Source organism: Euphorbia lathyris, chromosome 4, assembly GCF_963576675.1.
Source record: "Euphorbia lathyris chromosome 4, ddEupLath1.1, whole genome shotgun sequence".
NCBI classification, from domain to species: Eukaryota; Viridiplantae; Streptophyta; class Magnoliopsida; order Malpighiales; family Euphorbiaceae; genus Euphorbia; species Euphorbia lathyris.
In genome coordinates this window covers 30,681,573-30,705,313 of record NC_088913.1, presented here as the reverse complement: position 1 = coordinate 30,705,313, position 23,741 = coordinate 30,681,573, and the positions used below count along the sequence as shown (strand labels likewise).

General features: G+C 35.8%; 1 protein-coding gene across 1 annotated transcript; it reads left to right on the top strand.

The window, feature by feature from the left end:
- The first annotated feature begins 16,778 nt into the window (after positions 1-16,778).
- On the top strand, positions 16,779-19,272 carry LOC136227812 (protein CHAPERONE-LIKE PROTEIN OF POR1, chloroplastic). Its single transcript, XM_066016566.1, has 5 exons — positions 16,779-16,953; positions 17,088-17,194; positions 17,798-18,180; positions 18,751-18,827; positions 18,931-19,272. Exons 1-5 carry the CDS (start codon positions 16,895-16,897, stop codon positions 19,079-19,081), a joined length of 777 nt encoding a protein of 258 aa, XP_065872638.1. The 5' UTR covers positions 16,779-16,894; the 3' UTR covers positions 19,082-19,272.
- Positions 19,273-23,741: the final 4,469 nt, after the last annotated feature.

The following is a 23,741-nucleotide window of genomic DNA, read 5'->3' as shown; positions in this document are numbered from 1 at the left end:
GTGTTAGATGTAAAGCAGTATGGAAATTCCTATTGTACCGGCATTATGCCATTGGAAGTCATTTCTCCCATTCTTGAGGCCGACCATTAGTCATACATCTCAAATATGTTTCCAAACACGTATTCACCACCTCTGTTTGCCAATTAGTTTGAGGGTGATAAGCAGAAGACTTAAGCAAAGCTACTCCCTGCAGTTTGAAAACCTTTGTGCAAAATGAACTGACAAAGATAGGATCACTTTCGTCGACTATAGAAGCTGGGACATCATGTAATTTGACAATGCTGTTTAAGAATGCCTGAGCTACAATTGTGGCAGTATAAGGGTGGCTCAAACTCATAAAATGAGCATACTTGCTCAATCTTTCAACAACCACTAGTATGACCTCCTTCCCACTGGATTTGGGCAAACCCTCTATGAAATCCATGCTCATTTCAGTCCATATACCTTTTGGTAATGATAATGGTTGTAGCAGACCCAGTGTTCCAATGGTCACAAACTTGCAGACTTTGCAAATGGAGAAATTTCTTACATAATTTCGAACATCTATCTCTAACCCCTTCCAATAGAATCAGAGTTGCATTCTTCTTGAGGTAGCATATATACCAGAGTGACCTCCTATTGATGAATCATAGAACAATTGCAGAAGTTTCAATTTGGTAGCCTCATTGTCTCCCACTACTAGTTTGCGTTTTCTCATTAGTAGCCGCCCATTGCCAAGTACAAGGGCTATTTAGTAAGATGTCCTCTTGCAATCCTTTGATTATCTCATGCAGATGAGTATCTCCAACCCAACTAGCTTTAATCTTAGGGAGTAAGTTGTGCTCATGTGTTGAAATTGTTAATGTTGCAAGCTCAACCATAGACAATCGAGATAATGCATCTACAACAATGTTTTCTTTGCCCTTTTTATAGATAATTTCAAAATCATAAATAAACAATTTGGCTATGTATTTCTATTGATGGGATGTACAACTATCCTCTACTCCAACAAGAATTTCAAGCTCTTGTGGTCAGTTTTAATAAGGAATTTCTCGTGGCTTACATAGTGATCCCATTTTTTTTTATTGCATGGAGTTCCTTCTCGTATACAGGCATGGTGTCTTTGGGCTAATGCTTTGCTGATGTATGCAAGGGGATGGGATTCATGCATCAAGACCGCCCCTATCCATGTGTCACAAGCATCGGTCTCTATAATGATTTGTTTGTCTGGAGATGGTAGTGCAAGTATAGTAAGAGGCAATTTGAGTTGCTAGAAGGCATCTTTAGCTTTATTAGTCCATATAAACCCATCCTTCCTTATGAGATCAATAAGAGCTTTGCTGATAACTCCAATGTTTGAGATCGGGAGGGTTTTAAAAAATGTTTACGAGTTTAGAGAGGCAGTGGGCAAGTATGCTGTAAAAAGAGGTGCACGTCTAAAGGTGAAACCAAATGATTATCATAGGGTTAGGGCTAGATGTCGCGGATGTCCATGGAAATTCACTACGCCATTTTCCCTTTCACATGACACAAGATACATGACAAACATTTTTTTTCGTGTCGTCTGAATATTTTTCGTGACAGTATTTTAACTGTATGTCATCTTAAGGCGAAATAAAAAAATGCGTTTTATTCTCAGATGACATTACGATTACAGAATCTTATCATGCAAAGAAAACGCGCGTTTTCGTTAAATTTGATGCGCTCAACATATGACACTTCTAATAAATGAATGTCATTGTATACCGAAAACAAAAAAGCGGCAAATGAAATTTCACTTACGCGGCCATACCAAATTTTAGGCGCTCTATATCATTTGACTGAAATTTCAGCTGATATATAAACCCTCTCTTAATCCCAAACCCCAGTTTTAGGTTACGCAAGCTTCATCCCTCTCTATCTCCATGGTTGATTTGAACATGCAATCACTGGGTGAGCTGGAAACACGGTACTGGTAAGCCATATTTTCTTCGTTCCTAGATGTATCATTGTTCCTTACTCTTATCTTTTCCTCATCCGATTTACTTTTGTGTATGTCGATTTCAGCAGCTGGTATAAGGATCTTGTGATTTTCAGACCTATCATTGAAAGGTCTAGATCTCTCGCTTAGCTACACTCATTTTATTGTATTTAGATTCACTGCTGTAAAGCTTGGGTCTTTATCTTTTTTAATCTAGGGCAAGACAGTGCCTGATACAGTAGATGGTATGAACTCATTTGTTTCCTTTTTATTTGAACACTATTTGTAGGGATAGTAAGAATGCTTCAGTACATGGGACGACTGACTGAAGAGATTGTCAATCGGTTCATGCCTTTAGAATATGGGAAGATTTCTTTAATTTACTGAATATATATTAATGTTATGTTGGTTTGAACTGATTGGTCATGCTTTTAGAAGTGATTGTGTATGTTTGATGTACTGTTTTGGAACCTAGAACTCATTGATTTAGGAAACTAGTTTGATTTAGTATATATATTGTTATGTGGGTTTGAACTGAACGATTACATATATGTATGATGTTTTGGATGATGATGAAATGATTGGTATGAACTGATTGGTTAGATATAACTGTTTAGGAAGCTAAGACTCATAGACTTTATGTATGAAGGGTCATTAAGCATGTGGCTGATTAGGCATACTCTAAAGCTTTGAATGTTCATTGAGATTGGCACTACTCTTACACATATGAGTTATACTGCTAGAAGTGATTGAGTATGTGTATGTGTATGAAACATGTTTATGTTTGATGTTCTGTTGATGTTTATGTTTGAGGTGCCCAATGAGCATGTGTACGATTGTTCATTTGGGCATGTAGCTTATTAATCATGCATCAAGTATTAGAGGAACATTGTAAAAGGGTCATTAAGCATATGGCTGATTAGGCATACTCTAAAGCTTTGAATATTCATTGAGATTGACACTACTCTTACACCTATGAGTTATACTGCTAGAAGTGATTGAGTATGTGTATGTGTATGAAACATGTTTATGTTTGATGTTCTGTTGATGCTTATGTTTGAGGTGCCTAATGAGTATGTGTACGAGGAACATTGTAAAAGGGTCATTGGGCATGTAGCTAGCATGTATGAAGCATGTACTGATATGGCTTGCAAATGATAAGATATATCCATACTATTTTTGAAACTGAACATGACCTATGATGATAAGTAAGGAATAAGTTGTCTTGAATAAGTTGTCTTGAATAACCTGTTAGACATACTCTTAAAGCTGAAAATGTTATGAACTCAACTGACTCATTTTTATTTGAAATGATAAGTAGGGATTCTGAATGCAATTCGTTTATGAAGCATGTATGAAGCATGTATTAAAAGGTAAATTTAGGCTAATTGCATGTACTGATATGGCTTGCAAATGATAAGATATATTTTGATTAGATAGAATATACATATACATACGAACTGAATAACAAGCTCTACATAAAGGGTTATGTATGTGCATTGGCCATACTCTTACTATATTCCTTTCCACTCGATTTGATATCGTAACAACAACATTAAACATGGTGATAGGTTTATGATGCATTCATCACAAACAGAATCCCTTATTTTGACAGCATCATAAACCTCATTACCAAGTTTAGAGTACCACAAGTACAACCCAAGTGGAAGGAGCATTGTAAAAGAGTCAGTTTAGTCTACTTGCACATACATACAAACTGAATAGCAAAGCTCTACGTTATATTACAAAAGAGGGGATGAGTGTTGCCTTTCAGTTGTAATTGACAGTCCAAAGTTCCTTAGCTGTTTTGACTAGTGAAAGGAAATTTGGAATTGGAATGAGAACCACATTTGGATATCACATTGCCTTTCAATTCTCCTTTCACTTAACCAAGATAGCTTAGGAGATTTGAACACCCTTCATATTCAGCACAAACAGAGTCCCTTGTGGTGACAGCATCATAACCCTCATTACCAAGTGGAAGGAGCATTATAAAAGGGTCAGTTTAGGAGCACAAAGCTCTATGGTATATATTACAAAAGGGGGGGAATTAAAGGTCCAAAGCTCCTTAACTATTTTGACTATAAAGAAAGGAAATTTGGAATTAGAATGAGAACCACATTTGGAGCTCACATTGCCTTCCGATTCTCCTTTCTCTTAGCCAATATAGTTTAAGAGATTTGAACACCCTCATATACACTTTGCATACTCCTCAGTCCATATCCGGGCGATCCCCTCATACTCTTCCCTGTTGCTGCGGTATTGCTCAGCAACTGCTTCTTGCCCAGGAAATGGCTCCTCACTGTGGGGCTGTAGAAGTAGATCATATATGTGCCACAGACACTACAAAATGCATAGAATAATAAGAACAAAAATATGATGTTGTATGTTTATCAAATGAAATAGATAAATAGTTGCATTATACCGTGGCAGTGGAAAAGCGATGGTTATTAAGGATACAGGGAAGATGAATCGACCCCTGAGGAGCCATGTTAGGATGATATATCCTATTCTGGAACCAAAACTGAGAATAAGATGAGAGATCTATTAGTGTATGTTTCATATAGGTGATTATATCTTACTGATCTGAGTTAATATTACTCTTGCAGGTCTGTTTGGGAAATCCGGATGGTATCTGATCCTGATTTCAAATACACCCCTTTCATATGGGGTGTATTGGGGGCCTTTCATTCTGATCGACCATTGGAAGAAGTTACCATCGAGAGGACCTGTACGTTATCATCCAAGAAGAATCATTAGAAATACATAAAAGAAACCAGGAAGGGTTACATAACAACTATGGATTGACATACGTACCATTGATGGCTTGAAGCCACTCTGGGTTCTCCATGTACAAGTTACCCAAGTCAGCAATTATTTCTCCTGGAGTTTCAACAAGGGGATCCATTATTGGTAAGTTTTCTGGCTGTTGAAGGTATGATTCTGAATTATGATGCATATATTTATAGTGATATGATTGTGGTAAGTGAAATGGGTTCTCCATGTACAAGTTACCCAAGTCAGCAATTATTTCTCCTGGAGTTTCAACAAGGGGATCCATTGTTGGTAAGTTTTCTGGCTGTTGAATGTATGATTCTGAATTATGATGCATATATTTATAGTGATATGATTGTGGTAAGTGAAAGGCCGTGTTAGGGGAAGGGTCACGTAATTACTACTGAGTTTAGGGTTGTGTGTAATATTAATGACCTGCTTGGCTTTTGCAGATAGAAAAACCTTTGGGATTATATGCCTAATTATTACTCCAATATATGGATTGACTTATGGAAGATCGTTAGGCACAAATGTATTGGTTATTATTTTGGTGTTTTAATTCAGAAATGTATTGATATGGGTTGACGTTAGGCACAAATGTAAACATATTATGAGTATTGGTCTCCAATAAAATTAAAACCATTGACATACAGAATTTCATCTTCATATTTTAGAATGTTTCTGTATTCGGGTATAAAAACAAGAAATTCAAACGAAGAAGAAGGCATAAAGTCAGAAACAAGCTATAACATCAGAAATTATTCAGGTATAAAAATCCTTTGACATGATTAAGACGTGTGCCATCTAAACAAGCTATAACGTCAGAAATTATTATACGAACTGTCATCTCAAATTGAATATGCCAATTTCCCACATGCTAACCTGGCGGTTTTAATTGTAAAAATGTCATTTGATGACATTAAAGGTGACGACAGTAATAAATAACCTGCATCGTAACAAGGGTAAAATGACAGTAAGAAAATAGGCTAATGTCATGTGTGATGACGAAACATGACAGAACCTGACCGTCGTCTGAAGGTGCAATAGACGGCAGCGAGCCCCGTGAAAGATTTATATCTCGCGGGACGATGGTTTTCAATCGTCGTCTGATGAGGGTTTTAGCATAGTGATTATTCGCTAATGAAGAAAAGAGAACGAAGAACTTTGTGGTGAAGACATAATATCCTAAAGGACAAATAGGAACAAAAATTGTCACTCAAATTTTACTGTGGAGTTCTTCAAGGAGAAAATTACAAACAATCCAAGCATTAGAATATGTAGATTGCAAGAGTTAGTTAAGGAGAAATTGGAACTTTATATGGGGAAAACAGACTGTAGGAGAGCTAAGTTCAAGGTCATACAACAATTCATGGGGGACTACAAAGAATAATTTAGGAGGCTATATGACTAAAGAGATGAAATACTAAGGTCCAATATGGGGTCAACTTGTGGTTCATGTGGATATTAAGGACATTCCTGTAAGACATATATTCAGAGGTTTTTATGTGTGTTTTAATGCGATGAAGCAGGGTTTCAAGCAAGATTGCAGGAAAACCATTAGCATGGATATGTGTTTTTTAAAGGGCATATGCAAGGGATAATTATTGTCTGCTATTGCCAAAGATGGGAACTCACAAATATTTCCCATCGCATGAGCAGTAGTTGACAGTGAAACAAAGGACACTTGGAAATGGTTATATAGTTGGTACAAGAAGATTTGGGTATGAGTGAAGGAGCAAACTTCACAGTTGTCATTGATATGCAAAAAGTATGTATCCCTTTACAATTCTAATTTCATATTGTGTTGGTTTAATATTGTGTTGTTTTAATGTGTTGGTTTAATGTGTTGATTTCACGTATGTTGGTATAATGTGTTGATTTCATATGTGTTAATGTGTTGATTTCACATATGTTGGTTTAATGTGTTGATTTATAGCACATTGGTATAATTTGTTGGTTTTCATGTGTTGGTATAACTTGTCAATTAGGGGGTCGATTCCTACAATTAAAGAAGTGTTGCTAGAGGCCAAACATAGGATGTGTGCTACGCACATCTTATCAAATTGGGCTAAAGATTGGAGGGGGTTTGAGAGAAGGCACTGTTTTTGGAGGGTCTGTAAATCAACTTTTGAGGCTGAATTAAAGGCTAATTTGTATGAGTTGAGCAAGCTACGAGGCAAGAAAATTGTTGAAGGCTTACTCAATTATGATAATGAGAAATTTTGCAGGTGTATTTTCTAACAGGCAACAGTTGTGATATTATGGACAATAACATGTCAGAAACATTTAACAGTGGGATCCTAGTTACTATGCATAAGACAATAATCACAATGTTAGAAGAGATTAGAATTCAGTGCATGCATAGGCACATAGATATGAGAGAATTTATGATTAAGCGGTGGATATGTGACATTTATCCTATGGTATTAGAAACTTTAAGTAAAAATACAAGTTCTTCAATGAGATGTAAAATTGAATGGAATGGTAATGCTGGTTATGAGATAGTTGATGGAGAGTATAGACATGTTATTGACAATAGGAAGGAGACATGTACCTGTAGAAGGTGGGGATTAAAAGGAATACCCTACCCTCATGCCATTGCTGCTCTACACAAGCAGGAGTTATATCCTATTAAGTGTGTTAGCAAGTGGTATAGGAAAGACACATACATGAGGACATACTGCCATTATATTCAACCAATACTCAATATGAAGATGTGGCCTTCAAGCACACATCTTGCAATAGAGCCTCCAGTAATAAAAGTCATGCCTGGAAACCGAAGAAAAATAGAAGAAGAGATAAAAATGAAGTGAAGAATATTGGCAAGTATACCAGGAAAGGAACAATCATGATATGTTCTCATTGCAAGCAGTAAGGTCATAATAAAAAGGACTATGCACAACTTAAACAGGTTGTAAATCAGGTTAGTATAGACAGAATAGAAGTTCTCATTGCATATAGTTATGCACTTCTAACATGTCTAAATATATGCAGGCTGGTTCCAACACTCACATGAATAGGTGTAGTAATGTTGGAACTTCATCTACAGCAAATCAAGCAGCAACTTAAGTAAGCAAGAGTGCCAATGATGCAGGATAGCCACAAGCAGACAACTCAGACTTCACTTCAATGTTTAGGGTAACATGATTGTCTCTTGGATACGCATTATAAACATGATAACTCGTGTTTAACATTTGTCTATTGGTTTATAGGAAAAACATGTTTACCAAAAGAGCGTATCTGAACAAGCAATAAAAAACCATGATTCACAAGAGCTAGAGTTTTCATCAGTGAGCAGACTAGTTGGACATGTGCTCAGGTAACAATATGTTCTAAACATTAATAGACATTGTTGTTATATTCAATTGTAAAGTTGTTGTTGTTTTCATGTTTAGAACCTCATGGGTGAAAGAACAGTGATTTCTACTGGGGAACACAAGTTGAAGAACTCAATAGATGTTACAGAGGACATATGATTTGAACCTAGTAAGCTAAAATGGAAAGGGAAAGAAGCCATGACTTCAACACAGCTGCAAAAATAGAAAGTGAGTAAGAGCAGACGAGTTAGGCCTAGAACATCAACAACAAGAGCATCAACAACAATTCCAGTTGGTTCAGCTAGTCACAAACTGCAGCAAGCCAATCACAAACTGCAGCAAGCAAGGCACAAAATGCACCAAAAAATCAACCAGTAAGAAGATCACCAAGGAAGCATCCTTCAAGCACACAAACTGCATCTAATTCAAATTCTCAGGCTACCATAGTTAGGTGGATGCCATAAGTAGCTTTTTACTTAGGTTTTATGCACCTTTTTTTGGGACAAAATTGTGGCAATTGACAGTTCATGACAATTAGTTTGGTACTTGGTACAGTATTGCATCTTTTGGTTTGTTTTTTACAATTGTTTTGTGCATTTTTCTGAATTGTTGTAAGGTGCATCTTTTGGTTAATTAATGACATTCAGGTTATTTGCTTTCAAGTTCAGGCTTTGGTTTTGTACTGTTACAACATTTATCCAATCACTACAAATTCATAATTTGAATACAAACTCATAAGTATTCCATTAAATTGAACAATATAAACATACATCATCGATTATAAACCCCAAATACAACCTAAAATGTAACCACAAATGAAAGAGGTACATTAACTACTCATACACACTCCTACTATAAACCTCAAAATGAAGCATATAATGCATTTCATCCATCCTATGCTTTTGGACTCAACATGCTTCGTACTTCGACTCTGACTGGCATTCGATTTATCATTTTCTTTAAACTTCTTCAACAGCCTCGTGATGACATTCTTATTGTGTTCGCTAACTGAATCATCAAACCACTTGAGATATCCATAATAATATGACCCCCGTATAAAACATCATTCAAGTTTGGATTCGTCATCTACAAATAAAACAATATCAAATAACACCAGCCATTTTCAAGTTTACTTCATATTGACTTACACCATAATTGCGGCAACCATAAAATCGTCTTCCGGGATTTGTAGGTTTCCATAAAATTTTCAATACGTCAATCTCGCCACAACGGCAAACATTCCATGTTCATAAAACCAACCAATACAAAACAGAGTCACGTAAGCGCAATAAACCAAAACAGAGTCACGAAATCGTATAAAACAGATGGTTCCCTCTTTCTCTAATCGAAATCGCACGAATCACAAGAATCAAACAGACTCACGAAATCGCACGAATCAAATCAGTATTACCGCCACACTTCCATTTTTCTCCTGCCTGGGGAAGACGAAGAAAGATGTCAGAAGCAGATGAAGTAGCAGAAAATCGGTAAGAAGAAGATCAAACCCATTAAGAAGAAGAAGAAGTAAAATTAGAGTGACAAAATGGGGATTTGATAGATTAAATTCAATTAGGGGATTAGGGATTTCAAGATTTTTGTTGTTTATAAAGACAACCGATATATTACCATTAGGTTCTGACCTTCTAATATAACTTCACGCACGTTTGATGTGTTGTTACAACAACACATGACACGTCAGCATATAAGGGGTTGCTAATACCACTTTTACATAGTTGATGAGGTAAATAGGACCGTGAGTCAATGGGACAAATGACCAAAAATGACAAGTTCAGATGGCTACGTATGGTTTGTTTTTTAATTTTATTTTTTTAACTTTTGCCAAATAATTTTATTGAATTTTATGATCATTACTGGAATCTAATTTCTCAAATATCAAAATTCGATAATTATTTTACATATAGACCCTCATAGAGTAATTAATTATAGATACATGTGGGCCCCACTGATTGTCTCTACACAATGCAAAATCCTCAACAAACCGTCTTCTTTCGGCTTCCTGCAACTCTAGCGAGCCGTTCGCAGAGAGAGAGCGTGGGGGCTGAGGTTGTTACCTAGTCGGAAACTTCAATTCAGGGGTTTTCCGTTAACAAATTGGTCGATTAATGGCTTCCTTTCTTCTCTCTAACCCTACTCTTTCATCTCCTTTCCTTCCTCAGAAACTGTAAGCATCTTCCCTACATCCATTTCTTTCTTTTGTTTTATCCGTATTTCTCCATTTTTTATGCTGCCTATCTTCCTATCTGATTATTAATTTGGAATTCAACATCAATTTAAAGCTTCCCCTTGTTTATGTAGTACTACCAATGAGCAAACTTCAAAAAGTTCATTACTTTACAGCCCCTATTTGAGAAGCTCCAAAACCCTTACAAGCGTTAAGTGTGCAGTAGATGCACCTTATGAAGGTAATTGTTTCTTTTATACTTAGAATCAATAACAGGATTATGTTTTCTTGTGTTATAAATTACCATTTTCTTTTAAGTTTTGCTTTGGTTTATATTACAGTTGCTTTTTTTTTATGAAATTACAGTTGCTTTTGCCATAGAGGTAGACAAGAAAGAGACAATATGGGCATAGAAAATTTGATTCACACCTAACCTGGGTGAAATTTATCTTAATTCTTTGTTTGGGTGCTGATTGACGAAGCAATAACTAACTAATTCCTTAGTAAACCTAAACAATTAGATAAATATTTTTTATAGGAATCAATAATTATGCTTCCCATTTTGTGATTTCTATTGGGTGCAGTATTACTCTCATGGAATTTAGGATTTTATTAATTTTAGGTGCAAGTCACTAAGATCCCTGCATAATGTGGAGCTGGTATAGCTACAATATATGCTATTAAGGTTGTCTAAAGATTTGAAATTTATGTTTTGTCGAATGAAGACTTAAACGTGGCAAAAAAGAATGAAGAACTTCATGTGTCTAGTGTCCTACTAAATGAGCTATATATACCTTAGAAAAATATCAGCATTGATTTTTAGTTGCATGACATTTGATCTCTTGTACTTCCCGGCATAGTTGTTAAAGGTGCGCCTGAGGCAAGGCTCAGGGCTTAGCAACTGTGGGTCGGTGAGGCGCGCCTAGGCGCAAGTTTAAGGTTTTTTAGGGTTTTAAAGTAGAATAGGTGTTTCTAATCACAGTAATAGGATATCTTTATGATGAAGGGAAAATCTGAAGGACACAAAACGCAAAACACGCAGCAGCCATCTCCTCCATTCTTGTGAGCTGCGATTCTTTGAAGCAGCCATGGAGACTTTGATGATGAATAGAGAGTATAAAGACTTCAGTTTTGAGGAAAAGTAGTTATTATTAGATTATTAGTTATTAACTTATTAATGTTTAGTTGAAGTTGAATTTGGTCTTTAGATTTAAATTTTATTATGAATATGAATTATAATTATGTTTTAGTAGTTAATTAGAATTTATCTCATGCATTTTGTGATTAAGATTGTTGTTATTTGACTATTTGTTGCATTTTAGAAATGTTAACTGTTGTTATTTCTAATTTTATATACTATTTTGTTTTGTTGCGCCTTGTCTCGCTCGGGCTTGCGCCTAGGCTCCAGGATACACTTGCGCCTTAAACAGCTATCTTTCCTGTCAATTCTAACATATTGGGTTTGACAATTTTGGAATGAAGGTGCTTATGGACTTAATATTGTAAAGCATGGTACAAATTTACAATGCTGTGTTTTAAAACAAAAGAGATGAGAGCAACTAAATTATCATATCTTATGCAGAATATAACAAACTGACTTTATTGGGTGTACACATGTAATTTAATTTGATAGGAAGAAATAAAATAACACATTGACTATCTCCATTATTGCTTCTACTAATTTCTAAATATCAACAACTAGCACAATATTTAACCTTCTTAAAAAGCATTATGTTGTGTACCTACATTTAAGTGTTTATATTTTCCTGTTCTCATGGGCCTAGGTGTTCATATATGTAAGTTTCTTTGAGAAGAGAGAGAGAGAGAGAGAGAGAGAGAGAATAAGTTCATCTATCTATGCCAATGAAGTATCTTTTTCGTGCAGAATCATGTATTACTTTCAAAGTTTCAAGGACTCCAATATCATTGTCATGCTCCTAAGTATGGGGCATACTGATTTTGCAGCATCTATCAACCATAAACTCAATTTATTTTTTACTTTTGGTGATGGGTATTTCAACATAAAGTGAATACCCATAGTAATATAATGGCTTAATACATTCCCCGCCCCCTGTACTTGTCCAGAAAAGTCAACTGTCCCTCTACACTTTTGAAACGTTCTAATTACCCCTTGAAATTGCTTAAAGTGACCTATTAACCCCCCCCCCCCCCCCCCCTCTGAATATATGTCTTACAAAGAATAATTTAGGAGGCTATATGACTATAGAGATGAAATACTAAGGTCCAATATGAGGTCAACTTGTGTGGTTCATGTGGATATTAAGGACATTCCTGTAAGACATATATTCAGAGGTTTTTATGTGTGTTTTAATGCGATGAAGCAGGGTTTCAAGCAAGATTGCAGGAAAACCATTAGCATGGATATGTGTTTTTTAAAGGGCATATGCAAGGGATAATTATTGTCTGCTATTGCCAAAGATGGGAACTCACAAATATTTCCCATCGCATGAGCAGTAGTTGACAGTGAAACAAAGGACACTTGGAAATGGTTATATAGTTGGTACAAGAAGATTTGGGTATGAGTGAAGGAGCAAACTTTACAGTTGTCATTGATATGCAAAAAGTATGTATCCCTTTACAATTCTAATTTCATATTGTGTTGGTTTAATATTGTGTGGTTTTAATGTGTTGGTTTAATGTGTTGATTTCACGTATGTTGGTATAATGTGTTGATTTCACATGTGTTGGTTTAATGTGTTGATTTATAGCACATTGGTATAATTTGTTGGTTTTCATGTGTTGGTATAACTTGTCAATTAGGGGGTCGATTCCTACAATTAAAGAAGTGTTGCCAGAGGCCAAACATAGGATGTGTGCTACGCACATCTTATCAAATTGGGCTAAAGATTGGAGGGGGTTGAGAGAAGGCACTGTTTTTGGAGGGTCTGTAAATCAACTTTTGAGGCTGAATTAAAGGCTTACTCAATTATGATAATGAGAAATTTTGCAGGTGTATTTTCCAACAGGCAACAGTTGTGATATTATGGACAATAACATGTCAGAAACATTTAAAAGTGGGATCCTAGCTACTAGGCATAAGACAATAATCACAATGTTAGAAGAGATTAGAATTCAGTGCATGCATAGGCACATAGATATGAGAGAATTTATGATTAAGCGGTGGATATGTGACATTTATCCTATGGTATTATAAACTTTAAGTAAAAATACAAGTTCTTCAATGAGATGTAAAATTGAATGGAATGGTAATGCTGGTTATGAGATAGTTGATGGAGAGTATAGACATGTTGTTGACATTAGGAAGGAGACATGTACCTGTAGAAGGTGGGGATTAAAAGGAATACCCTACCCTCATGCCATTGCTGCTCTACACAAGCAGGAGTTATATCCTATTAAGTATGTTAGCAAGTGGTATAGGAAAGACACATATATGAGGACATACTGCCATTATATTCAACCAATACTCAATATGAAGATGTGGCCTTCAAGCACACATCTTGCAATAGAGCCTCCAGTAATAAAAGTCATGCCTGGAAACCGAAGAAAAATAGAAGAAGAGATAAAAATGAAGTGAAGAATATTGGCAAGTATACCAGGAAAGGAACAATCATGATATGTTCTCATTGCAAGCAGCAGGGTCATAATAAAAAGGACTATGCACAACTTAAACAGGTTGTAAATCAGGTTAGTATAGACAGAATACAAGTTCTCATTGCATATAGTTATGCACTTCTAACATGTCTAAATATATGCAGGCTGGTTCCAACACTCACATGAATAGGTGTAGTAATGTTGGAACTTCATCTACAGCAAATCAAACAGCAACTTAAGTAAGCAAGAGTGCCAATGATGCAGGATAGCCACAAGCAGACAACTCAGACTTCACTTCAATGTTTAGGGCAACATGATTGTCTCTTGGATACGCATTATAAATAGGATAACTCGTGTTTAACATTTGTCTATTGGTTTATAGGAAAAACATGTTTGCCAAAAGAGCGTATCTGAACAAGCAATAAAAAACCATGATTCACAAGAGCTAGAGTTTTCATCAGTGAGCAGACTAGTTGGACATGTGCTCAGGTAACAATATGTTCTAAACATTAATAGCTATTGTTGTTATATTCAATTGTAAAGTTGTTGTTGTTTTCATGTTTAGAACCTCATGGGTGAAAGAACAGTGATTTCTACTGGGGAACACAAGTTGAAGAACTCAATAGATGTTACAGAGGACATATGATTTGAACCTAGTAAGCTAAAATGGAAAGGGAAAGAAGCCATGACTTCAACACAGCTGCAAAAATAGAAAGTGAGTAAGAGCGGACGAGTTAGGCCTAGAACATCAACAACAAGAGCATCAACAACAATTCCAGTTGGTTCTGCTTCCCAAGCAACAAGCTAGTCACAAACTGCAGCAAGCCAATCACAAACTGCAGCAAGCAAGGCACAAAATGCACCAAACAATCAACCAGTAAGAAGATCACCAAGGAAGCATCCTTCAAGCACACAAACTGCATCTAATTCAAATTCTCAGGCTACCATAGTTAGGTGGATGCCATAAGTAGCTTTTTACTTAGGTTTTATGCACCTTTTTTTGGGACAAAATTGTGGCAATTGACAGTTCATGACAATTAGTTTGGTACTTGGTACGGTATTGCATCTTTTGGTTTGTTTTTGACAATTGTTTTGTGCATTTACTGTTTTTGAATTGTTGTAAGGTGCATCTTTTGGTTAATTAATGACATTCAGGTTATTTGCTTTCAAGTTCAGGCTTTGGTTTTGTACTGTTACAACATTTATCCAATCACTACAAATTCACAATTTGAATACAAACTCATAAGTATTCCATTAAATTGAACAATATAAACATACATCATCGATTATAAACCCCAAATACAACCTCAAATGTAACCACAAATGAAAGAGGTACATTAACTACTCATACACACTCCTACTATAAACCTCAAAATGAAGCATATAATGCATTTCATCCATCCTATGCTTTTGGACTCAACATGCTTCGTACTTCGACTCTGACTGGCATTCGATTTATCATTTTCTTTAAACTTCTTCAACAGCCTCGTGATGACATTCTTATTATGTTCGCTAACTGAATCATCAAACCACTTGAGATATCCATAATAATATGACCCTCGTATAAAACATCATTCAAGTTTGGATTCGTCATCTACAAATAAAACAATATCAAATAACACCAGCCATTTTCAAGTTTACTTCATGTTGACTTACACCATAATTGCGGCAACCATAAAATCGTCTTCCGGGATTTGTAGGTTTCCATAAAATTTTCAATACGCCAATCTCGCCACAACGGCAAACTTTCCATGTTCATAAAACCAACCAATACAAAACAAAGTCATGTAAGCGCAATAAACCAAAACAGAGTCACGAAATCGCATAAAACAGATGGTTCCCTCTTTCTCTAATCGAAATCGCACGAATCGCAAGAATCAAACAGACTCACGAAATCGCACGAATCAAATCAGTATTACCGCCACGCTTCCATTTTTCTCCTGCCTGGGGAAGACGAAGAAAGATGTCAGAAGCAGATGAAGTAGCAGAAAATCGGTAAGAAGAAGATCAAACCCAGTAAGAAGAAGAAGAAGTAAAATTAGAGTGACGAAATGGGAATTTGATGGATTAAATTCAATTAGGGGATTAGGGATTTCAAGATTTTTGTTGTTTATAAAGACAACCGATATATTACCATTAGGTTCTGACCTTCTAATATAACTTCACGCACGTTTGATGTGTTGTTACAACAACACATGACACGTCAGCATATAAGGGGTTGCTAATACCACTTTTACATAGTTGATGAGGTAAATAGGACCGTGAGTCAATGGGACAAATGACCAAAAATGATAAGTTCAGATGGCTACGTATGGTTTGTTTTTTAATTTTATTTTTTAACTTTTGCCAAATAATTTTATTAAATTTTATGAATATTACTGGAATCTAATTTCTCAAATATCAAAATTCGGTAATTATTTTACGGGTAAATTACACCCATGGCCACTGAACTTTACCTATTTTCACATTATGGCCACTAAACTTCATTTCCTCCCGGTATGGCCACTGAACTTTACATTTTTTAACACCGATGGTCACTTAACGTCTCAAAACGATCGTTGACGGCCAAAAATAAAAAATCCAAAGAGTTAATGATATTCTAAGGAACTTTAATTCTTGAAAATTTTCGTTTTGAGGTCATTTGAGTGTTGTTTGGTTAGGAGAGAGAAAGTGAATTTTTAGTGAGAGAAAGCTCTAAAAAATGTGATTTTCGAAAATAAAAAATGTGGTTTCAATGTAAATGTCGTTCTGAACAACTTTAATTCTTGAATATTTTCATTTTGAGGTCGTTAACAATCGTTAACGGTCATTTTGAAAAGTTAGTTAAAATTGAATGGCTACCGATGTTAAAATGTGTAAAGTTCAGTGGCCATACCGGGAAGAAATAAAGTTCAATGGCCATATTGTGAAAATGGGTAAAGTTCAGTGGCCATGGGTGTAATTTACCCATTATTTTACATATAGACCCTCTAATCCTCAACAAACCGTCTTCTTTCGGCTTCCTGCAACTCTAGCGAGCCGTTCGCAGAGAGAGAGCGTGGGGGCTGAGGTTGTTACCTAGTCGGAAACTTCAATTCAGGGGTTTTCCGTTAACAAATTGGTCGATTAATGGCTTCCTTTCTTCTCTCTAACCCTACTCTTTCATCTCCTTTCCTTCCTCAGAAACTGTAAGCATCTTCCCTACATCCATTTCTTTCTTTTGTTTTATCCGTATTTTTCCATTTTTTATGCTGCCTATCTTCCTATCTGATTATTAATTTGGAATTCAACATCAATTTAAAGCTTCCCCTTGTTTATGCAGTACTACCAATGAGCAAACTTCAAAAAGTTCATTACTTTACAGCCCCAATTTGAGAAGCTCCAAAACCCTTACAAGCGTTAAGTGTGCAGTAGATGCACCTTATGAAGGTAATTGTTTCTTTTATACTTAGAATCAATAACAGGATTCTGTTTTCTTGTGTTATAAATTACCATTTTCTTTTAAGTTTTGCTTTGGTTTATATTACAGGGGGTCAATAGGTCAGTTTAAGTAAGTTCAGGGGTAAATAGGATGTTTCCAAAGACTTTTCTGGACAACTAAAGGGGACTAGGAATGTATTAGGTCTTTTTTGCGTGGGAAATTTATAATATGGATCTAAATATTTGTTATTTCTCGAGGTGGTTGTGTACCTAGCTTTGGAGTTATATTGAATCTGAATTGTGAATACTGATTTTTGACTCGTAACTCATCAGTTATGTGTTTTTCATGCATAATGGACTGCCATTTCTTTTCCCCCTAAATCTTCTACTTGCGGGCTGCTAGTTAGAATTGTATTTTGAATTTTACTAACATGTAAGGTTGATGATTGTGATGATTATAGGTTCATTGATTTGTATTATTATATGGACTGTTGCTCCCGATACCTGCTTATAAATGAGTGCAACCTTTGCTCTTTATCCACTTCTCTCTGTTTTTTTTTTTTGTCTGATCTGACTTTGTTAAAACTTACATCTGATGTATATTCTGTGTAGGTAATATCCCAAAATTTCCTAGGATGAATGTTTGGGATCCTTATAAGCGTCTTGGTGTCAGTCCTTATGCTGCAGAGGAAGAAATTTGGTCATCACGCAATTTTCTCTTACAGCAATATGCTGGACATGAGAGGAGTGAAGAATCAATAGAGGCTGCTTTTGAGAAGTTGTTGATGACCAGCTTTCAAGAAAGGAAGAAAACAAAAATTAATTTGAAGACCAGGCTAAAGAAGAAAGTGGATGAATCTCCTCCGTGGGTTAAGAATTTACTCAGTTTTGTTGAACTTCCACCTGTTGAGGTTATCTTTAGAAGATTGTTCCTCTTTGCATTCATGGGTGGTTGGAGTATCATGAACTCTTCCGAAGGTGGACCTGCCTTTCAGGTTTGTCATACATTTCTCATCTTTCTGTAATTGTTGCACAAGTGACCCTTAATTTCAATAACTATAGTTTGCAAGTGCAACACTCTTCCTAGTGAAGCCACAACATACTTGCGAAGCTTAAATTGTTATTAGGTAGCTTCCGCTTTCCAACTATGTCATGTTTGAAGCACCAAAGTTAGTTCAGATACAGAAAAATGTAAAGGAATTGTACGTTTCTCAAATAGGGGGAACGTTTTTCTGCTCGAGTATTGACTTCCTGAAAATTCCATTGCTCTACACAAAGCAGTGATGGTGATATGCTATGTTTTACCTTCGTGGAGAAGGACACCGGAAACGTTATTTCTAAAACATAACCTTCATAAAATAGCCTTAAAACGAAAACAGACACGGACATAAAACACAGAAATGCTACTAAAGAGAAGTGTCCGTGTGCAACATGATATGTAGCACCTGGGAAGACATATTGTAGGGGAAGAATGATATTCCCATTTGAACCCATCTGGCAAACCTAGGAAAGTACATGCCTTTCCTTGTTGCTCGTTCTAATAGACTACGTTATTTTTTGTGCAGGTGGCAGTCTCTTTGTTAGCTTGCATTTATTTCCTCAATGAGAAGACAAAGAGCTTGGGTAGAGCTTCCATTATTGGGTAAGTTCATGATAAAGAGCTAGAAGCCTGAGTTATTGAAAGTCAGTTTTTGCATTTCTATTATTTTCCCTTTTATTACTCACGTGTCTTGCTTGCGATGCAGCCTCGGAGCTCTTGCAGCAGGGTGGGTAGGCGGCTCCATATTTGTTCCCATGATTCCAACCATACTAATTCACCCAACATGGACACTTGAACTCCTGACATCTTTGGTAGCTTACGTTTTCTTGTTTGTGGCATGTACTTTCCTCAAGTGAAATCACAACTACATTTCGTGAATTGTATTTGAGTTGCTGAAATTTCCGTATTCATTAGATTCACCGCTTATATAGATTTTGAATGCCATGGAAACTGTGATATGGTTCGAGTTTTGCCAATTGTTAAAATTTCCCTCAGGCTATGTGGTGATAACAAGTGATATTTGCGTATATATATTAGTTATTTATTAGTTTCGAGCATTTGAAAGTAGATTGCAACATGATGCGTGTAAAACTAGTTAGCAGTTTGCAGGGTTTATTTATAAAGTGTAAATGTAGTAGAATAAGACAATTGATAGCAACAAAATGGAAGTAGTAAAAAGAGATAATTTAGTTAAGGATATGCTATGTAATGTGTTGTTGTCGTGGTACAATTTTTATTCGTTCTTGCGCAGCAGCCAACTGAATAGAGAACGATGAGTAGTAGAGTGAAACAAGCCATCGCAATTCCAAGTAATTCCCATTTCTGCCTGATTGTCTCTACTACTCCTTCTTTACATGTCTTGCAATCGTAGCACGCTTTGTTTCTTTGATTGCTCCATCTCCTGCATTCTGCATATCCCGCATCTCTTCCAGGCTTTATCCAGATCGTTGCATTTTCGGACTTAATGGACTTAAATCCGCATTCTGTTGGTGGCCTACAGCAACCTGCCTGAAACACATACCATCAGCCATTTTCATTGTCATCCCTAATTTTATATAGGGATACACTTATAGTTAGGATATAGCTAGATGGTCGAGACTACAGTAACTTTCACGGGCTGGGTTTGGAACCGGACTTGGCACCAAACAACCCTTTAATTCAATATAATCTTAAATAAAATAAATTAGGTAAGAAAAAAATATAATATAAGGGCGAGAAGAGATTTTTTTTTGTTTTTTTTAAATGATACCTGTACAGGGGAATGGTTGTTGATGAAAAAATGCACCGTACCATCATTATCAACATGATCACCACAAATTCTTGCTGTAACTAAACAAAATCTGATCTGATTCCAATGCGTATCATCAACAAAATGATTCCAAATAAACCTCTTCAAACTGTTCTTCACTTCTGGAGAATCCCCATTATCATTATTGCTGATGAAGACCGCGAAGATTGTAAAACCAATCAATCCAAGAATGATAAGGAACACTAAAAACGAGTAAACCGCGAAAAAAAAGTTGAATCTACAGCAGCAGGTAGCAAGCAACCCTAACAATGATATACAAAATAACACTGCTCCTATTATAACCAGGGGTTCCTGTATACTTGTTTCGCACGCTGTCTCGCTTTCGAAGAAGTTATACCAAGCACCGATCCCCATTACTACAACTGCTATGGCCAGCAATATGAAGCTTAGAGCTCCTATAAGAATGTTGCAAGGACGAGCCATGTTTTAGGAAAAATAAAAATGATGAGATTAAATTATGTTTTGTCATTTAAATATGTTTTGAGTTTCTTTTGGAAGTTATGGAAAAAGGGTGGAAGAGCAACAAGTTTTTATTACTTTGTTTTAATCATTTTAGACACAGTTGGTAATGGTTTTTTTTTTTTTTTTATTGTTTATTTTTTGGTTACAAACGAAAAAAACAACTATAAAAATTACGGTATTAATTCTTTATAATTTCCTTTTTTATATAATTATTTAGTTACAAGATATATAACTTGTAAAAATGACAAGAATGAACTGAATTAGTTGTGTCTATTAGAGAAGTAAATTTGAGCAACTACTCTGGAACTTGCTGAATTATGTTTCCATCATTTTATGAGAGACATAGTTGATACAATCCTATTTATACAAATAAAATATTAGTCATAGAATTCTGTTAGGATACAAATACAAGAGAAGGATGGATGAGTCCGGATTTCCATATCACTTCGAGGACCTTCAATTCACATTTGGACACGTGTATTGTGACTCCGCTTAATAATTAAATTGTGAGGCCTTTTATAATATGTGTGGTTCCATATTATATAGGGTGTTGTTATACCCAGCCTCAAATTCCTACCCTTAGCCCCGTGAAAGGACGAAAATGCTATGAACATCACGCCCGACCTACGGTTCCGGCGTATCAATATCACGCCCGACCTATGGTGCGGGCATGAGGCTATCACGCCCGAACCACAGGTCGGGCGTGATATTCATACGCCGGAACCGTACGTCAGGCGTGATGTTCATACGCCCGACTGCGATTCCGGCGTTTTTGAAAAATCGCCCACAGATTCCATTTTTAAGCTTAAATCAAAAAACAAAAACGGTAAATCTTATCATTTTCGCTTTCCCTTTACGGTTGTTGTTATGCTCCATGTTTTGGTTCACAAATTAGTCCGGATTTGATCAAAGAGTGTGTAGGGTGTTTGAGAGGTTTTGTGTTTTTTCAAATTTTGTGTAAAGGGTAGTTCGGTCTTTTCACGGGGCTAGGGGTGAGAATTCATGGCTCGGTATAGTAATTAACTATTATATATGATAAAATATGTATGGAAGGTCCTCCGTTTGACATGGAAAACTGGATGCTTCTAATAATTTTCCAGGATAGAGATAGTAACAAACTATACTAATCCTAATTTTAAGAGAAGGATATGGATAATAAGAAGATCAATAATAATAATTTTAAGAGATAATAAAGACAAATATAAATAGACAAGAGTTGAAGTATAACTCTAACAGCCCCCACAAGCTATTGGCTAGTACACATGGAAAGTTGGCTAAGGTGTTGAGTATATCATTGTTCAAAATATCTACAAACTGATCCTCTATTGAAATGAATCTCCTTTGAAGAAATCCACTAGCAACCTTGTCATGAACAAAATAGTAATCCAATTCAATATGCTAGACTCGAGCATGAAATAATTACCGTGTTGTGATATTCATCACCAATGGGAAGATTAGTGATGCATCGAAAATAATCGATTTTGCTAGCAGTTTGTGATTCGGTTGAATGCCAAAAGCTATGATGTTATAAGTTTGTTGATTCTAATACCAATGATATAAGAATAACATGAACACGTTTTGTAGCTAATAGTGGATTCGACGCATAAATATCCTATTAGAAACCTTCAAAATTCTCAAAAACATTAGAATTCGAAAATATCAATTTTATTAATCTATAAGTTGTCTTCTTACCATGATAACAAGCCTTTAAATAAACAAATTACTAAATTAGAATAAAAAAGGAATAATCAACTAGAATAAAAGGAAAACTAAAAAGGAAAATACAAATTAATTCGAAATTAACACTAATTTGCGATTTTGAGGCCCTAAATGAGCAGATTTTGCCAAAATGGGGTGGGCCCCATAGCAAAGCTATGGGTTTTGATTGTTGGCACGTTTTCCATCATAATGGAGTTTGAAAACACAAAAATCATGCACTTTAAAAATTGGCAGAATTTACCGAATTCCTTGATCTTTGACTGCATTATTCTCTCTAGGTGGAACAAAATTTATCCTCGGATTTTGATTATCTGAGGAATCACCTTCTCAACAATTTCTATTGGCCAAATCTTCTTGGCTGACAACTTTTCAATGATTACTATGGGAACCTCTCTGTTACCATATTCGATCCACCCCTCTTCCCCATCATCATTGATCTCCTCATTAAAAACAGGTTCTAGACTAATAAACACATCTTCCTCTTCCCCTTCGTCTGTATAAAGATTGGCCATTCACTGATTGATCTTTCCAAACTTATTTGTGCTGTTGCTCTAGGTTTAGCTCTGATACCAACTAATAGTAGGAAGGAATAATTGGGTTTTCTAATAGTATGTTGATTCGATTGAATGCCAGAAATCTAGGAGTCCATAAACATGTTGATTCTACAAATACCAAGGATATGAGAATAACAAGAACACGGTTTGTAACTAATAGTTGATTTGACACACGTATACCCTACTAGAAACCTTCAAAATTGCTATGGACTTTGGTAATTTAAAAATATCAATTTCATTAATTCATAAAATGTCTCCTTACAAATGGTAACAAACCTTTAAATAGGAAAAAAAAAATACTAAATTAGAATCATAAAAGGAATATGAAACTAGAATAGAAGGAAAACTAAAAAGGAAACTACAAATTAATTTGAAATTAATACTAATTCACGATTTTTAGGACCTAAACGATCGAACTTGGCCAAAATAAGGTGGGCCTTATAGCTAAGTTATAGGTGTTGACTGTTGGCCCGTGTCCAATCAGAATAGGGCTTGAAAATGCAAAAATCCGACACTTTAAAAATTAGCAGAATTTATCGAATTGTTCGATCTTTGACTACATCATTCTCCCTAAGTGGAACAAATTCCTCCTTGAATTTTCATTATTCGAAAAATCACCTTCTCAATGATTTTTACCGGTCCAATCTTCTTGGTAGAAAACTTTTCAACGATTACTACAAGAGCCTTTCCACTACCATTTTCGATCCACTCCTCTATCGCATCATCACCGATCTCCTCGCCGAAAACAAGTTCAGGATCAATAAACACATCTTCCTCCTCATCTATAAACAGTTCGACCATTCGATGAATCATCTTTCCAAGCTTATTTGTGAATTGTTGCTCCAGGTTTAGCCCTAATACCGACTGATGCAGCGAAAATAATTGGTTTTTCTAGCAGTTTGTTAATTAGGTTGAATGCCAGAAAGCTAGGATTCTATAAAACTGTTGATTCTACGAATACCCGGGACATAT